The 18,052-nt window shown below is 50.9% G+C and overlaps 2 protein-coding genes across 3 annotated transcripts; both read right to left on the reverse strand.

Moving 5' to 3' along the window:
• Nucleotides 1–704: 704 nt before the first annotated feature.
• On the reverse strand, nt 705–15,718 carry LOC120922127 (rho-related GTP-binding protein RhoG-like). Of its 2 annotated transcripts, XM_040334601.1 has the most exons (3): nt 15,226–15,718; nt 7,840–8,443; nt 705–1,071 (listed from the first exon to the last, which is right to left on the reverse strand). In XM_040334601.1, exons 1-2 carry the CDS (start codon nt 15,343–15,345, stop codon nt 7,847–7,849), a joined length of 717 nt encoding a protein of 238 aa, XP_040190535.1. In that variant the 5' UTR covers nt 15,346–15,718; the 3' UTR covers nt 705–1,071; nt 7,840–7,846. The 2 variants fall into 2 exon arrangements, with proteins under 2 accessions (XP_040190535.1, XP_040190534.1); XM_040334600.1 differs by lacking the exon at nt 705–1,071 and having other exon boundaries at nt 7,549–8,443; nt 15,226–15,716.
• LOC120922129 (rho-related GTP-binding protein RhoG-like) lies at nt 1,065–5,213 on the reverse strand. The gene is made up of 2 exons (XM_040334602.1): nt 4,793–5,213; nt 1,065–1,686 (listed from the first exon to the last, which is right to left on the reverse strand). Exons 1-2 carry the CDS (start codon nt 4,910–4,912, stop codon nt 1,090–1,092), a joined length of 717 nt encoding a protein of 238 aa, XP_040190536.1. The 5' UTR covers nt 4,913–5,213; the 3' UTR covers nt 1,065–1,089.
• Nucleotides 15,719–18,052: the final 2,334 nt, after the last annotated feature.

Genomic DNA, 18,052 nt, shown 5'->3' on the forward strand with positions numbered 1-18,052 from the left:
ATTTGCCGTAAATTGCGCTCAATAGAAGGTCCTTGGTTTACAGTCTTTAAGGTTAGTCTTCTGCTGGCTAAGTTGGGGCCCTTTAAGGTTAGTCTTCTGCCGGCTAAGTTGGGGCTCTTGAAGATGTTGGCGCACTTGTCAGAAGAGACAAAACCATGGAAGAGATTGCTGGAGGTCTGAAATATTCATCTCCATCTGGGGGTTTCTTTGGTCCAATGGACATTTTAGATAAGGGACACATAGAAGAGTCTGTAATCCTTGAGATCTACGTAGGTTGTGGTTCTTCAGGACAAAGTCATGTGATCTGAGATCAACACAAGGAGGTCACAGTGACCAGATCTTGGAGGAATCTTCTTCTCACAGTAAGACACATGGACTCTTCTTTTTTACTGGGCCGAGAACGGCTCTCACTGACTCTGAGAAAACTTCTTGGACGCCTTCTTGGTTGAGTGGTTAGTCTTCTGCCGGCTAAGTTGGGGCCCTTTAAGGTTAGTCTTCTGCTGGCTAAGTTGGGGCCCTTTAAGGTTAGTCTTCTGCTGGCTTAATTGGGCCCCTTTAAGGTTAGTCTTCTGCTAGCTTAGTTGGGGCCCTTTAAGGTTAGTCTTCTGCTGGCTTAGTTGGGGCCCTTTAAGGTTAGTCTTCTGCTGGCTAAGTTGGGGCCCTTTAAGGTTAGTCTTCTGCTGGCTTAGTTGGGGCCCTTTAAGTTTAGTCTTCTGCTGGTTTAGTTGGGGCCCTTTAAAGTTAGTCTTCTGCTGGCTAAGTTGGGGCCCTTTAAGGTTAGTCTTCTGATGGCTAAGTTGGGGCCCTTTAAGGTTAGTCTTCTGCCGGCTAAGTTGGGGCCCTTGAAGATGTTGGCGCACTTGTCAGAAGAGACAAAACCATGGAAGATATTGCTGGAGGTCTGAAATATTCATCTCCATCTGGGGGTTTCTTTGGTCTAATGGACATTTTAGATAAGGAACACATAGAAGAGTCTGTAATTTCCAGTCCTTGAGATCTACGTAGGTTGTGGTTCTTCAGGACAAAGTCATGTGATCTGAGATCAACACAAGGAGGAACCACTGACCAGATCTCGGAGGAATCTTCTTCTCACTGTAAGACACATGGACTCTTCTTTTTTACTGGGCCGAGAACGGCTCTCACTGACTCTGAGAAAACTTCTTGGATGCCATCTTGGTTCAGCGCTGAGCACTCCATGTACTTCACCGCGTCAATTTGCCGGGACAGGTTGACCCCTTGTTGGTAGGAGATCGGTAGCTGGTTCTCCTTATTCAGCCTGTTGATGACATCCGGGTTGGTCCTTAGATCTTTCTTGGTGCCCACCAGGAGGATGGGAATGTTGGGACAATGGTGGGTGACTTCGGGATACCAGTAGTTCTGTACTCTCTCGTATGATGACGGACCGGAAATGTCGAAGCAGATGATGGCCACGTTGGTCTCGGGGTAAACTAACGCTCTTAGAGACCTATACTCATCCTGGCCGGCCGTGTTCCACAGGTTCAGGCTCACGGCTTTTCCATCCACTGTAATCTGGGCATTGTAGGGTTCAATCACGGTGGGGATGTACTCCTCGGGGTAGGAATTGGTTGTGTAACAAACGACGAGGCAAGTTTTCCCCACAGCTCCGTCCCCGACTACCACACACTTGATGGTCTCCATGGTCTCCGTTGTGTCCAATCTCAGCACCTGGAAAAGAGACAAATGAAGTCAGGAGTACGAAACTTCGACCTGTCCAGGATAAGTTACCCAAAACCAATACTTCTTATAGGCGGGGGAGGGACAACCATCCGGCAAGATCTCCATGTATTGGATTGTATGGTGACTGCACTGTCCGCCCTCATAAAGTGCCGAGCAATCTGTTGTCACCACACAAATCTCCCCAAAACACTGCAGAGTCTCACTCCTCTAGTGGAAGTCGGAGTCATTTGAATAAAGAAGAACCCCCAACTCTTTAAAGCGAGGAGAAGACTCCATCACAATGACTTCAGCTTGTAGCTGAGATTTTACCGCCCCCCATCCATCAGATTGGGGTACAGACTCTGGAACCAGCGTTCTGATAATTCTGATGTTCATAGAGGAGATATTACCCCCCCCGGCCTGCAGACCCCCAATACCTCAGGTCAGGGGGGTGGGGTGAAGACCTTGTCCTTACCAACATGGAGACAGGGAGCTTTGCTGGATGGGGGTCTCCCCTGGAAAGGCACCCCCTCATGTTGGGGGGGTGTGATCTGGGATGTTTGGTGGGGGGGTGAAGTGTTGCCATTTTGCCAACCTCCTGAAGGGAAATTCACTGACAGCACCATTTATTTTACTGACACAACACATGACATTTACTGACACTTCAAACTCTGCAGACTCTGATGTAGGGATTAGGACACTGCCCAGGATTAGGACACTCCCAGGATTAGGACACCCCCAGGATTGGGACACCCCCAGGATTAGGACAAACTCAGGATTAGGACACTCCCAGGGTTAGTACACCCCCCAGATTAGGACACCCCAAGATTAGGACACCCTCAGGGTTAGGACACTCCCAGGGTTAGGATGCCCCCAGGATTATGACACCCTAATATTAGGACACTCCCCAGGATTAGGAGCCCCCCAGGATTAGGACGCCCCAGGATAAGGACACTCCCAGGATTAGGACACTCCCAGAATTAGGACACTCCCAAGATTAGAACGCCCCCAGGATTAGGACACTCCTAGGATTAGGACACTCCCAGGATTAGGACACTCCCAGGATTAGGACGCCCCCAGGATTAGGAGACTCCCAGGATTAGGACACCCTCAGGATTAGGACACTCCCAAGATTAGGACGCCCCCAGGATTAGGACACTCCCAGGATTAGGATGCCCCCAGGATTAGGACGCTCCCAGGATTAGGATGCCCCCAAAATAAGGACACCCTCAGGATTAGGACACTCCCAAGATTAGGATGCCCCCAGGATTAGGACGCTCCCAGGATTAGGATGCCCCCAAAATAAGGACACCCTCAGGATTAGGACACTCCCAGGATAAGGACATGCCCCAGAATTAGGACACCCCCAGGATCAGGACCCCCCAGGATTGGGACACCCCCATGATTAGGACAGTTCCGGTATTAGGACATCCCCAGGATTAGGACACCCCCAGGATTAGGACACCTCCAGGATTAGGACAACCCCAGGATTGGGACACCCCCAGGATTAGTACACCCCCCCGGATTAGACCGCCTTAGGATTAGGACACTCCGAGGATTAAGACACCCCCAGAATTAGGACGCCCCCAGGATAAGGACACCCCCAGGATTAGGGCACTCCCCAGGATTAGGATGCCCCCAGGATTAGGACACTCCCAGGATTAGGACACCCACAGGATTAGGACACTCCCAGGATTAGGACGCCGCCAGGATTAGGACACCCACAGGATAAGGACACTCCCAGGATTAGGACACTCTCAGGATTAGGACACCCCAGGATTAGGATGCCCCCAGGATAAGGACATCTCAAGGATGAGGACACTCCCCAGGATTAGGACACTCCCCATGATTAGGATGCCCCCAGGATTAGGACACTCCCAGGATAAGGACACTCCCAGGATAAGGACACTCCCAGGATTGAGACACACCCAGGATTAGGACACTCCCCAGGATTACGATGTCCCCAGGATTAGGACATTCCCAGGATAAGGACACTCCCAGGATTGAGACACTCCCAGGATTAGGACACTCCCAGGATTAGGATGTCCCCAGGATTAGGACACTCCCAGGATTAGGACACTCCCAGGATTAGCACGCTCCAGGATTGGGACAACCCCAGGATTAGGACGCCCAGGATTAGAATACCCCAGGATTAGGACACCCCCAGGATTAGGACACTCCCAGGATTAGGACACACCCAGGATTAGGACACCCCCAGGATTAGGACGCCCCCAAGATTAGGAAGCCCCAGGATTAGGATGCCCCAGGATTAGAATACCCCAGGATTAGGACACCCCCCAGGATTGAGACACACCTAGGATTAAAACACTTCCATGATAAGGACACTCCCAGGATTAGGAAACCCCAGGATTCGGAACACCCCCAGGATTAGGACACTCCCAGGATTAGGACACCCCCCGGATAAGGACACCTCCGGATAAGGATACCCCAGGATTAGGATAACCCAGGATTAGGACACCCCCAGGATTAGGACACCCCCAGGATTAGGACGCCCTGGATAAGGACGCTCCCAAAATAAATTCGCCCCCAATATTAGGATACCCTCAGGATCAGGACACCCCCAAGATTAGGATGCCCCCTGGATTAGGATGCCCCAGGATTAGGATGCCCCCAGGTATGGGACACCCCCAGGATAAGGATGCCCCAGGATTAGGATGCCCCAGGATTAGGACACCCCAGTATTAGTATACCCCCAGGATTAGAACACCCCCAGGATTAGGACACTCCCAGGTTTAGGACCCCCCTCAAGATTAGGACATCCCCAGGATTATAGCCCCCAAGGATTAAGACACCCCCAGGATTAGAACCCCCAAGGATTAGGACACTACCTAGACATGCTTTTTAAATGAATGGTAATCGATGAGGTAGAAAAGCATATAACAGGGACAGGTCACAGGGTGCGGGGGGGGGGGTTTAGGAGAGAAGTATGGGAAATATAAGAGGTGTGGGGGGAGAGAACTAGGGGGTCTCCCCACAATGTCAGCAGCCCATGCCCTCTATGTACATCACACCTTTATATCAGGACTCGATGGGTTGCCAAGCAAAGACATTTAGTCAGCAGAGCAGCTAAGAGTATTCCAATAAATCCACTTACCTCAGAAATCCTTTTTATGGCGTTGATCTGAGGAAAGCACTTAGACAGCGTTGGGGGTGACGCTACAACAAGGGGGTGCGAGGCTGAGCTGGATCCACCAATGTGCTCATCAAGGAGCATTTACTGGATATGTTCTCTTGGTCGGTGAAAGAGGAAGAAGGCGGGGTCATGTGGGATGACATCATCCATACATTGTGAAATCCCCCGTCCGAAGAGCTTCAATCATGAGCAGGAAATAAGGAAATCGATCGGCACCTCAGAGAGCAGCAGTCACATCTTCCTTTTCTGAATCCATCCACAGTGATAGAAAATCACAGAAAACCGACGCGTTTCTGCATGGAAGGGTCTCAGTCATAAAGATTAACCCCTTCCTGCTCAGCCTATTGTAAAATGATGGCTGGGGCGGGAGAACTGTTATCCTGGGTGGACTTGCATGACATCACTTGCCCCATGCCCCTCCCCCCCCCGGCATGATCTGTCACTCGTATCCACCGGACACAGAGGATAACAGATCAGTGTACCGGCCCGCTGCCTGTACCATGTGATCGCAGTGAGCAATCACTGCAGATCACATGACAATTGTACACAATGGATGGCTATGATTCATGCCATTCATTGTGTACTATGTGATCTCTGTGATTGGTCACAGGGATCACATGGTACTGACCTGGCCAATCACAGCCAATCACAACAATACACACTGGGTGAATCTATGTCATTAATTAATAATGGTTCTTATAACACTGATATTCTCTGTTATAAACAATCATAATATGTGAAAATAATCCTGATCTCCTCCTCCGGGTAGTAGAATGGTGACATTGGCTGATGATGGACCTTTCCTCCATGCTTCCTATCAACTTGTTGGGTGCCAAGTTCTGGGTCACACGAGAGGACTACCCCCCCCCCTTACGCCAGGTGGGGGTCAGGGTCACTCATCCTAGCACTTTGCCCCAAGGCGTGCTCATCAATGCCCAGGACCAAGCGGGGGCCACACTTAGGCCCCATACACACGAGAGGATTTATCCGTGAATACGGTCCAGCGGACCGTTTCCGCGGATAAATCCTCTCGAGGATTTGCGCGGATTTCTATGTGATGGAGTGTACTCACCATCGCATTGAAATCCGCGCCGAAATCCTCTGGCGATGACGTGTCGCGCCGTCGCCGCGATAATGACGCGGCGACGTGCGCGACGCTGTCATATAAGGAATTCCACGCATGCGTCAAATCATTACGACGCATGCGGGGGATCCCTTCGGACGGATGGATCCGGTGAGTCTATACAGACCAGCGGATCCATCCGTTGGGATGGATTCCAGCGGATAGATTTGCTTGGCATGTCAGCAAATATTCGATCTGCTGGAATCCATCCCAGGGGATAAATATCCGCGGAAACAGATCCGCTGGAGTGTACACACCATAGGATCTATCCGCTGAAACCCATTCGCTGGGATTTTTCAGCGGATGGATTCTATCGTGTGTATGGGGCCTAAGAGATGAGCCACTTGTGTTGTATGCAGAGTTCCTCCAGAAGATGTTGTCCCTCCTCCTACACAGGTACAGGTGTATGCTTTGCATTAGGAGGGGCGGGGCCTAAGCCCACTCCACCAATCAGCATACCTCTCACTCCCTGTAACAGAATGGTGCCCCACTGAACACACAGCATGGACTTCATACACCCTTGCCTTACGTACCAAGTGACCAAGCCATAGATCTCCACGCCGCTCTTCCTCTCCCGGTGACCAGTGGAGACGGAGCACTGAACCCCCTCGCTACCAGGGGACCCGTCACCCAACCAGGTACCATGCCAACCACTGGTTGCTCTTTCCTCCTGTGGTTCCCCATGGCAACGTCTCCTCCTCTTAGACTCCACTAGATATCCACAGTCCTAACACAAGGACGACCTCCCATTCATCAAGTCCCCAGGAATGGGACCCGAGGTGATGTCACTAATAATATGGATGAAGTCACACAAGACTCTTTCCCGTACATAACAATACAAAGGGAGTCGGGGGATGGGAAGAACTTCTCAGTGAGGACAACATGGAGCAGAAATGGTGACAAAGTTCTCCAGAAACCACAAGGGGGCGCAGATCAGGCTTTGCTGCATATCAGTGTAGCGCTAACCCCGCAGGGGCCTCTGGTTATGTTGGGTCTTCTGTTCTTACCTTGACCTTGGGAAAGACCTCCCACCACTGACACCTCGGGAATGCACATCAATAGGTAGAGATTAATGATTTGTGATCATATTTTAGGATCTCCCGGAAATGAGACTCGAGACGTTGTGGAAAAGTAAGAAACTTTATTAACAAGTAATGTTCAGACAAGCAGAGAATAAGAACAAGGATTTCCTCATAGATTATACTATAATAAGACTTCACCTGAGATGGTTAGAGGGACACCTTAAGTTCAAACCAAACCGGAAAATAACCTGAAGTTCTCCTCAATAAATGAGCAGCGAAGGCCAACAACAGAACGCCGATAAGGGCCAAGGACACCCGAGGGAGGAAGTTAGGCCTGGGCCTTCTGGAAATAGAGAAATATCAATATGCTGTACATTGCGCTCATAGAAGGTCCTTTGTGTACAGTCTTTAAGGTTAGTCTTCTGCTGGCTAAGTTGGGGCCCTTTAAGGTTAGTCTTCTGCTGGCTAAGTTGGGGCCCTTTAAGGTTAGTCTTCTGCTGGCTAAGTTGGGGCCCTTTAAGGTTAGTCTTCTGCTGGCTAAGTTGGGGCCCTTTAAGGTTAGTCTTCTGCTGGCTAAGTTGGGGCCCTTTAAGGTTAGTCTTCTGCTGGCTAAGTTGGGGCCCTTGAAGATGTTGGCGCACTTGTCGGAAGAGACAAAAACATAGAAGATATTGCTGGAGGTCTGAAATATTCATCTCCATCTGGGGGTTTCTTTGGTCTAATCAACATTTTAGATAAGGAACACATAGAAGAGTCTGACATTTTTGGTCCTTGAGATCTACGTAGGTTGTGGTTCCTCAGGACAAAGTCACGTGATCTGAGATCAACACAAGGAGGTCCCGCTGACCGGATCTCGGAGGAATCTTCTTCTCACAGTAAGACACATGGACTCTTCTTTTTTACTGGGCTGAGAACGGCTCTCACTGACTCGGAGAAAACTTCTTGGACACCATCTTGGTTCAGCGCTGAGCACTCCATGTACTTCGCTGCATCAATTTCCCGGGACAGGCTGACCCCTTGTTGGTGGGAGATCGGTAGCTGGTTCTTCTCCTTTAGCTTGTTGATGACATTCGGGTCGGTCCTCAGATCCTTCTTGGTGTCCACCAGGAGGATGGGAATGTTAGGACAATGGTGGCTCACTTCAGGATACCACTTGTACTTGACGTTCTCGTAAGATGGAGTACTGGCGATGGAGAAGCAGATGATGGCGACGTTGGTCTTGGGGTAAACCAATGGCCTTATTCGGTCGGGCTCTTCATTGCCGTGCGTGTCCCACAGGTTCAGACTCACGGTTTTTCCATCCACTGTAATCTGGACAGTGTAGTTTTCGAGCACCCTGGGGTAGAACTCCTCAGGGAAGGTGTTGGTTTGGTAACACATGAGGAGGCAAGTTTTCCCGACACCTCCGTCCCCGACTACTACACACTTGATGGTCTCCATGGTCTCCGTTGTGTCCAATCTCAGCACCTGGAAAAGCGGCAAATGAAGTCAGGAGTACGAAACTTCAACATCCAACAAATCTGTCCAGGATAAGTTACCCGAAACCAATTCAAATAATGAAACAACCTCAGCGCTAATAAATATCAGAAAAGACAATCGCACCATAACGAGGTGAGCAGAGCTTCCCCCACCGAAACGTATGATCACCATCCACATCGATCGGATAGAGGAGAAGAGCTCCACACTACAACATGAAGCCTTAGTGCCGCTTCCCAAATCACATGCAATGTCTGATCTCCCCAATTCCTGCACCTTCACCCCTCAGATCACCCCAATTCCTGCACCTTTGCCCCTCAGATCACCCCAATTCCTGGACCTTCACCACTCAGATCTCCCCAATTCCTGGACCTTCGCCCCTCAGATCTCCCCAATTCCTGCACCTTCACCCCTCAGATCTCCCAAATTCCTGGACCTTCACCCCTCAGATCTCCCCAACTCCTGGACCTTCACCCCTCAGATCTCCCCAATTCCTGGACCTTCACCCCTCAGATCTCCCCAACTCCTGGACCTTCACCCCTCAGATCTCCCCAATTCCTGGACCTCCACCCCTCAGATCTCCCCAATTCCTGGACCTTCATCCCTCAGATCTCCCCAATCCCTGCACCTTCACCCCTCAGATGTCCCCAACTCCTGGACCTTCACCCCTCAGATCTCCCCAATTCCTGGACCTCCACCCCTCAGATCACCCCAATTCCTGGACCTTCATCCCTCAGATCTCCCCAATTCCTGCACCTCCACCCCTCAGATCTCCCCAATTCCTGCACCTTCACCCCTCAGATCTCCCCAATTCCTGGACCTTCACCCCTCATATCTCCCCAATTCCTGGACCTTCACCCCTCAGATCTCCCCAATTCCTGCACCTTCACCCCTCAGATCTCCCCAATTCCTGGACCTTCACCCCTCAGATCACCCCAATTCCTGGACCTCCACCCCTCAGATCTCCCCAATCCCTGCACCTTCACCCCTCAGATCTCCCCAATTCCTGGACCTTCACCCCTCAGATCTCCCCAATTCCTGGACCTCCATCCCTCAGATCTCCCCAATTCCTGCACCTTCACCCCTCAGATCTACCCAATTCCTGCACCTCCACCCCTCAGATCACCCCAATTCCTGGACCTTCACCACTCAGATCTCCCCAATTCCTGGACCTTCACCCCTCAGATCACCCCAATTCCTGCACCTTCACCCCTCAGATCACCCCAATTCCTGCACCTTCACCCCTCAGATCTCCCCAATTCCTGGACCTTCACCACTCAGATCTCCCCAATTCCTGGACCTTCATCCCTCAGATCACCCCAATTCCTGCACCTTCACCCCTCAGTTCTCCCCAATTCCTGGACCTTCACCACTCAGATCTCCCCAATTCCTCGACCTTCACCCCTCAGATCACCCCAATTCCTGGACCTTCATCCCTCAGATCTCCCCAATTCCTGGACCTTCACCCCTCAGATCTCCCCAATTCCTGGACCTCCACCCCTCAGATCTCCCCAATTCCTGGACCTTCATCCCTCAGATCTCCCCAATTCCTGCACCTCCACCCCTCAGATCTCCCCAATTCCTGGACCTTCACCCCTCAGATCACCCCAATTCCTGCATCTCCACCCCTCAGATCACTCCAATTCCTGAACCTTCACCCCTCAGATCTCCCCAATTCCTGCACCTTCACCCCTCAGATATCCCCAATTTCTGCACCTCCACCCCTCAGATCTCCCCAATTCCTGGACCTTCACCCCTCAGATCACCCCAATTCCTGGACCTCCACCCCTCAGATGTCCCCAATCCCTGCACCTTCACCCCTCAGATCTCCCCAATTCCTGGACCTTCACCCCTCAGATCTCCCCAATTCCTGGACCTCCATCCCTCAGATCTCCCCAATTCCTGCACCTTCACCCCTCAGATCTACCCAATTCCTGCACCTCCACCCCTCAGATCACCCCAATTCCTGGACCTTCACCACTCAGATCTCCCCAATTCCTGGACCTTCACCCCTCAGATCACCCCAATTCCTGCACCTTCACCCCTCAGATCACCCCAATTCCTGCACCTTCACCCCTCAGATCTCCCCAATTCCTGGACCTTCACCACTCAGATCTCCCCAATTCCTGGACCTTCATCCCTCAGATCACCCCAATTCCTGCACCTTCACCCCTCAGATCTCCCGAATTCCTAGACCTTCACCACTCAGATCTCCCCAATTCCTCGACCTTCACCCCTCAGATCACCCCAATTCCTGGACCTTCATCCCTCAGATCTCCCCAATTCCTGGACCTTCACCCCTCAGATCTCCCCAATTCCTGGACCTCCACCCCTCAGATCTCCCCAATTCCTGGACCTTCATCCCTCAGATCTCCCCAATTCCTGCACCTCCACCCCTCAGATCTCCCCAATTCCTGGACCTTCACCCCTCAGATCACCCCAATTCCTGAACCTTCACCCCTCAGATCTCCCCAATTCCTGGACCTTCACCCCTCAGATCACCCCAATTCCTGCACCTTCACCCCTCAGATCACCCCAATTGTGTGAGCACCCTGAGCCCACCCAGTTGTGTGACAATACCGAAATAATATTCACTAATGTCTTCCTGCTTCTCCTCTCGGCCAATCAAGACGCGGGGTCCTGAGACCCGATTGGTCAGGGAGTTGTATGCTGTGTACACACGATCGAAAAGTCCGATGTGAGCTTTTGGTCAGAAATTCTGACCGTGTGTCGGCTCTATCGGAAATTTTCCGTCGGAATTTCGGCCAAGAAAAATTGGAGAGCCGGTTCTCAAACTTTCCGACAAGAAAAGTTCTTGGAGGAAATTCCGATCGTCTGTATGCAATTCCGACGCACAAAAAAAACACGCATGCTCTGAAGCATTGGACTTCATTTTTCTCGGCTTGTTGCAGTGTTGTACGTCACCGCGTTCCTGACGGTCGGAATTTGGTGTGACCGTATTTACAACACAAGTTTCAGCCGAGATTCCGTCGGGAAAAAAACCCACGGTTTCTTGTCAGATTTTGTGTGTTATTTACTTTGCACTTTTTTTGGTGAATAAGTAGGGGTACCCCAAACTCATTCACATGGGGGGCTGTGATCTGGGGGCCCCATTGTTGAATGGGAATTCCAGATTCTGATAAGGCCCCGCCTACAGACCACCAAAACCACTCAGGATTAGGAATACCCTCAGGATTAGGAACTCCCTCAGGATTGGGACACCCCTCAGGATTAGGACCCTCAGGATTAGGACCCCCCTCAGGATTAGGACCCCCAGGATTAGGACACCCCTCAGGATTAGGACCCTCAGGATTAGGACACTCCCAGTATTAGGACACTCCCCAGGATTAGGACACTCCCAGGATTAGGACACCCCCAGGATTAGGACCCCCAGGATTAGGACACTCCCAGGATTAGGAACCCCCTCAGGATTAGGACGCCCCCAGGATTAGGACACTCCCAGGATTAGGACACCCAGGATTAGGACACCCCCAGGATTAGGACCCCCAGGATTAGGACACCCCCAGGATTAGGACACCCACAGGATTGGGACACCCCCAGGATTAGGACACTCCCCAGGATTAGGACGCCCCCAGGATTAGGACACTCCCAGGATTAGGACACCCACAGGATAAGGACACTCCCAGGATTAGGACACTCCCAGGATTAAGACACCCACAGGATAAGGACACTCCCAGGATTAGGACACTCCCCAGGATTAGGACGCCCCCAGGATTACGACACTCCCAGGATTAGGACACCCACAGGATAAGGACACTCCCAGGATTAGGACACCCCAGGATAAGGATACCCCCAGGATAAGGACACCCCCAGGATAAGGACACCCCCAGGATTAGGACACCCCCAGGATTAGGACACTCCCCAGGATTAGGACACTCCCAGGATAAGGACACTCCCAGGATTAGGACACCCCAGAATTAGGATGCCCCCAGGATTAGGACACTCCCCAGGATTAGGACACCCCAGGATTAGGACACCCCCAGGATAAGGATACCCCCAGGATTAGGACACTCCCCAGGATTAGGACACTCCCAGGATTAGGACACCCCCAGGATAAGGACACCCCCAGGATAAGGACACTCCCCAGGATTAGGACACCCCCAGGATTAGGACACTCCCCAGGATTAGGACGCCCCCAGGATTAGGACACTCCCAGGATTAGGACACCCACATGATAAGGACACTCCCAGGATTAGGACACTCCCAGGATTAGGACACCCACAGGATAAGGACACTCCCAGGATTAGGACACCCCAGGATTAGGATGCCCCCAGGATAAGGACACCCCCAGGATTAGGACACTCCCCGGGATTAAGACACTCCCAGGATTAGGACACTCCCAGGATAAGGACACTCCCAGGATTAGGACACTCCCAGGATTAGGACACTCCCAGGATAAGGACACTCCCAGGATTGAGACACACCCAGGATTAGGACACTCCCAGGATAAGGACACTCCCAGGATTAGGACACTCCCAGGATAAGGATACCCCCAGGATTAGGACACTCCCCAGGATTAGGACACTCCCAGGATTAGGACACCCCCAGGATAAGGACACCCCCAGGATTAGGACACCCCCAGGATTAGGACACTCCCCAGGATTAGGACACTCCCCAGGATTAGGACACTCCCAGGATTAGGACACCCACAGGATAAGGACACTCCCAGGATTAGGACACTCCCAGGATTAGGACACCCACAGGATAAGGACACTCCCAGGATTAGGACACCCCAGGATTAGGATGCCCCCAGGATAAGGACACCCCCAGGATTAGGACACTCCCCAGGATTAAGACACTCCCAGGATTAGGACACTCCCAGGATAAGGACACTCCCAGGATTAGGACACTCCCAGGATTAGGACACTCCCAGGATAAGGACACTCCCAGGATTGAGACACACCCAGGATTAGGACACTCCCAGGATAAGGACACTCCCAGGATTAGGACACTCCCAGTATTAGGACACTCCCAGGATTAGGACACTCCCAGGATAAGGACACTCCCAGGATTAGGACACTCCCAGTATTAGGACACTCCCAGGATTAGGACACTCCCAGGATTAGGACACTCCCAGTATTAGGACATGTATCATGTGCTGTGTCAGTAAAAGAAATGGTGCTGTCAGTGAATTTCCCTTCAGGAGGTTGGCAAAATGACAACACTTCACCCCTCCCACCAAACATCCCAGATCACACACCCCCAACATGGGGGGGTGCCTTGCCAGGGGAGACCCCCATCCAGCAAAGCTCCCTGTCTCCATGTTGGTAAGGACAAGGTCTTCACCATCACCACCCTGGTTTGTGGTTTTGGGGGCCTGCAGGCCGGGGGGTAATATCTCCTCTATGAGCATCAGATTTATCAGAACGCTGGTTCCAGAGTCTGTACCCCCAATCTGATGGATGGGGGCGGAAAAATCTCAGCTACAAGCTGAAGCCATTGTGATGGAGTGATGACTCCGATTTGCCCCCAGAATTAGGACACTCCCAGGATTAGGACGCCCCCAGGATTAGGAGTTTCCCAGGATTAGGACGACCCTCAGGATTAGGACACTCCCAGGATTAGGATGCCCCCAGGATTAGGACACTCCCAGGATTAGGACACTCCCAGGATTAGGACGCCCCCAGGATTAGGACGCCCCCAGGATTAGGACACTCCCAGGATTAGGACGCCCCCAGGATTAGGATACCCCAGGATTAGGACACCCCCAGGATTGAGACACACCTAGGATTAAAACACTCCCATGATAAGGACACTCCCAGGATTAGTACAAAACAGATTATAGCGCACACATGCAAAAATGACATTTATCCTGCAAGGCAAGTTAAAAACACCTGAACATATTCAAAAATACGGGGGTTTGGTCACACTATATAGTCATATAGTGCTAAGCCCACTTACTGCGACAAAGTACTCCCAGGATTAGGACACACCAGGATTTGGAACACCCCCAGGATTAGGACACCCCCAAGTAAGCACATCCCCGGAAAAGGATACTCCAGGATTAGGACACTCCCGGATAAGGACACCCCCGGATAAGGATACCCCAGGATTAGGATACCCCAGGATTAGGACACCCCCAGGATTAGGACACTCCCAGGATTAGGACACCCCAAATAAGGACGCTCCCAAAATTAAGTAACCCCCAATATCAGGATGCCCTCAGGATTAGAACACCCCCAGGATTAGGATGCCCCCAGGATTAGGACACCCCCATGATTAGGACACCTCTCAAGATTAGGACACCCCAAGGATTAAGACACCCCCAGGATAAGGATGCCCCAGGATTAGGACACCCCCAGGATTAGGACACTCCCAGGATTATTACCCCCAAGGATTAGGACCCCCCAGGATTAGAACCCCCAAGGATTAGGACACTCCCAGGATTAGGACACCCCCAGGATTAGGACCCCCCAGGATTAGGACGCCCCCAAGGATTAGGACACTCCCAGGATTAGGACGCCCCCAAGGATTAGGACACTACCTAGACATGCTTTTTAAATGAATGGGAATGGATGAGGTAGAAAAGCATATAACAGGGACAGGTCACAGGGTGCGGGGGGGGGGGTGGTTAGGAGAGAAGTATGGGAAATATAAGAGGTGTTGGGGGAGAGAACTAGGGGGTCTCCCCACAATGTCAGCAGCCCATGCCCTCTATGTACATCACACCTTTATATCAGAACTCGATGGGTTGTCAAACAAAGAAATGTAGCCAGCAGAGCAGCTAAGAGTATTCCAATAAATCCACTTACCTCAGAAATCCTTTTTATGGCGTTGATCTGAGGAAAGCACTTAGACAGCGTTGGGGGTGACGCTACAACAAGGGGGTGCGAGGCTGAGCTGGATCCACCAATGTGCTCATCAAGGAGCATTTACTGGATATGTTCTCTTGGTCGGTGAAAGAGGAAGAAGGCGGGGTCATGTGGGATGACATCATCCATACATTGTGAAATCCCCCGTCCGAAGAGCTTCAATCATGAGCAGGAAATAAGGAAATCGATCGGCACCTCAGAGAGCAGCAGTCACATCTCCCTTTTCTGAATCCATCCACAGGGATAGAAAATCACAGAAAACCGACGCGTTTCTGCATGGAAGGGTCTCAGTCATAAAGATTAACCCCTTCCTGCTCAGCCTATTGTAAAATGATGGCTGGGGCGGGAGAACTGTTATCCTGGGTGGACTTTGCATGACATCACATGCCCCATGCCCCTCCCCCCCCGGCATGATCTGTCACTCGTATCCACCGGACACAGAGGATAACAGATCAGTGTACCGGCCCGCTGCCTGTACCATGTGATCGCAGTGAGCAATCACTGCAGATCACATGACAATTGTACACAATGGATGGCTATGATTCATGCCATTCATTGTGTACTACGTGATCTCTGTGATTGGTCACAGGGATCACATGGTACTGACCTGGCCAATCACAACAATACACACTGAGTGAATCTATGTCATTCATTAATAATGGTTCTTATAACACTGATATTCTCTGTTATAAACAATCATAATATGTGAAAATAATCCTGATCTCCTCCTCCGGGTAGTAGAATGGTGACATTGGCTGATGATGGACCTTTCCTCCATGCTTTCTATTAACATGTTGGGGGCCAAGTTCTGGGTCACACGAGAGGACTACCCCCACCCCTTTCGCCAGGTGGGGGTCAGGGTCACTCATCCTAGCACAGGAGTAACACTTTGCCCCAAGGCGTGCTCATCAATGCCCAGGACCAAGCGGGGGCCACACTTAGAGATGAGCCACTTGTGTTGTATGCAGAGTTCCTCCAGAAGATGTTGTCCCTCCTCCTACACAGGTACAGGTGTATGCTTTGCATTAGAAGGGGCGGGGCCTAAGCCCACTCCACCAATCAGCATACCTCTCACTCCCAGTAACAGAATGGTGCCCCACTGAACACACAGCATGGACTTCATACACCCTTGCCTTACGTACCAAGTGACCAAGCCATAGATCTCCACGCCGCTCTTCCTCTCCCGGTGACCAGTGGAGACGGAGCACTGAACCCCCTCGCTACCAGGGGACCCGTCACCCAACCAGGTACCATGCCAACCACTGGTTGCTCTTTCCTCCTGTGGTTCCCCATGGCAACGTCTCCTCCTCTTAGACTCCACTAGATATCCACAGTCCTAACACAAAGACGACCTCCCATTCATCAAGTCCCCAGGAATGGGACCCGAGGTGATGTCACTAATAATATGGATGAAGTCACACAAGACTCTTTCCCGTACATAATAATACAAAGGGAGTCGGGGGATGGGAAGAACTTCTCAGTGAGGACAACATGGAGCAGAAATGGTGACAAAGTTCTCCAGAAACCACAAGGGGGCGCAGATCAGGCTTTGCTGCATATCAGTGTAGCGCTAACCCCGCAGGGGCCTCTGGTTATGTTGGGTCTTCTGTTCTTACCTTGACCTTGGGAAAGACCTCCCACCACTGACACCTCGGGAATGCACATCAATAGGTAGAGATTAATGATTTGTGATAATATTTTAGGACCTCCCGGAAATGAGACTCGAGACGTTGTGGAAAAGTAAGAAACTTTATTAACAAGTAATGTTCAGACAAGCAGAGAATAAGAACGAGGATTTCCTCATAGATTATACTATAATAAGACTTCACCTGAGATGGTTAGAGGGACACCTTAAGTTCAAACCAAACCGGAAAATAACCTGAAGTTCTCCTCAATAAATGAGCAGCGAAGGCCAACAACAGAACGCCGATAAGGGCCAAGGACACCCGAGGGAGGAAGTTAGGCCTGGGCCTTCTGGAAATAGAGAAATATCAATATGCTGTACATTGCGCTCATAGAAGGTCATTTTAGGTAGATTGATGTAGATTGGATTAACTTTAGGTTAGCCTGTTTAGGCTACACCGGCCTAATCTGTAGAGCAAATTTGATGATTCACCAGGCTTTTACACACCAATGTGCGCCGGGCAAACCTAAAGTTGGAGGCTTAAGTCGGTGCAAGTGGAAGTGGGTGTCAACTTATGTAAATGATTGTCTGAGCGTGGTGCAGTGGCTTACACCCGGCCTAACTTCAACGGAGCATGCTCAGTGATGTTTTATCCGAACTTCCTGTTGTAGGCCGGCCTAATGGCTAGGCTCGAGTGTACAAGTACGGCCAGACAGGGCTGCTGTTAGAAATCACGGGGCCCCGTACAGCCTACCTGGCAGGGCCCCCCTCAAATACAGTTGTGTTCAAAATTATTCAACCCCCCAATGCTGTAAAGGGTTTTAGGGAATTTAGTGTACATTTGTAATTGTATTCAGAATGCAATCCTACAAGGACTTCTTAAAGAACCAAATGCAACTAATATGACATCAATTGGTTTTGTAATACAGTAGTAAATGTTTATTTTGTGAATTCTTCATTTACACAATTATTCAACCCATTAAAGACTACCACTCTGAAGAACAGAGGTTCATTGAAGTGTTTTCAATCAGGTATTGAAAACGCCTGTGGATGTCAGGGAGCAGCAATAAAGCCTAATAAGCACCAATCAGGCAGCTTTAAAATGACTGTGATACTCAGCTCCTTCTAGACATTTACTGGTGT

Source organism: Rana temporaria, unplaced genomic scaffold (genome assembly GCF_905171775.1).
Source record: "Rana temporaria unplaced genomic scaffold, aRanTem1.1, whole genome shotgun sequence".
In the NCBI taxonomy this organism is placed as follows: domain Eukaryota; kingdom Metazoa; phylum Chordata; class Amphibia; order Anura; family Ranidae; genus Rana; species Rana temporaria.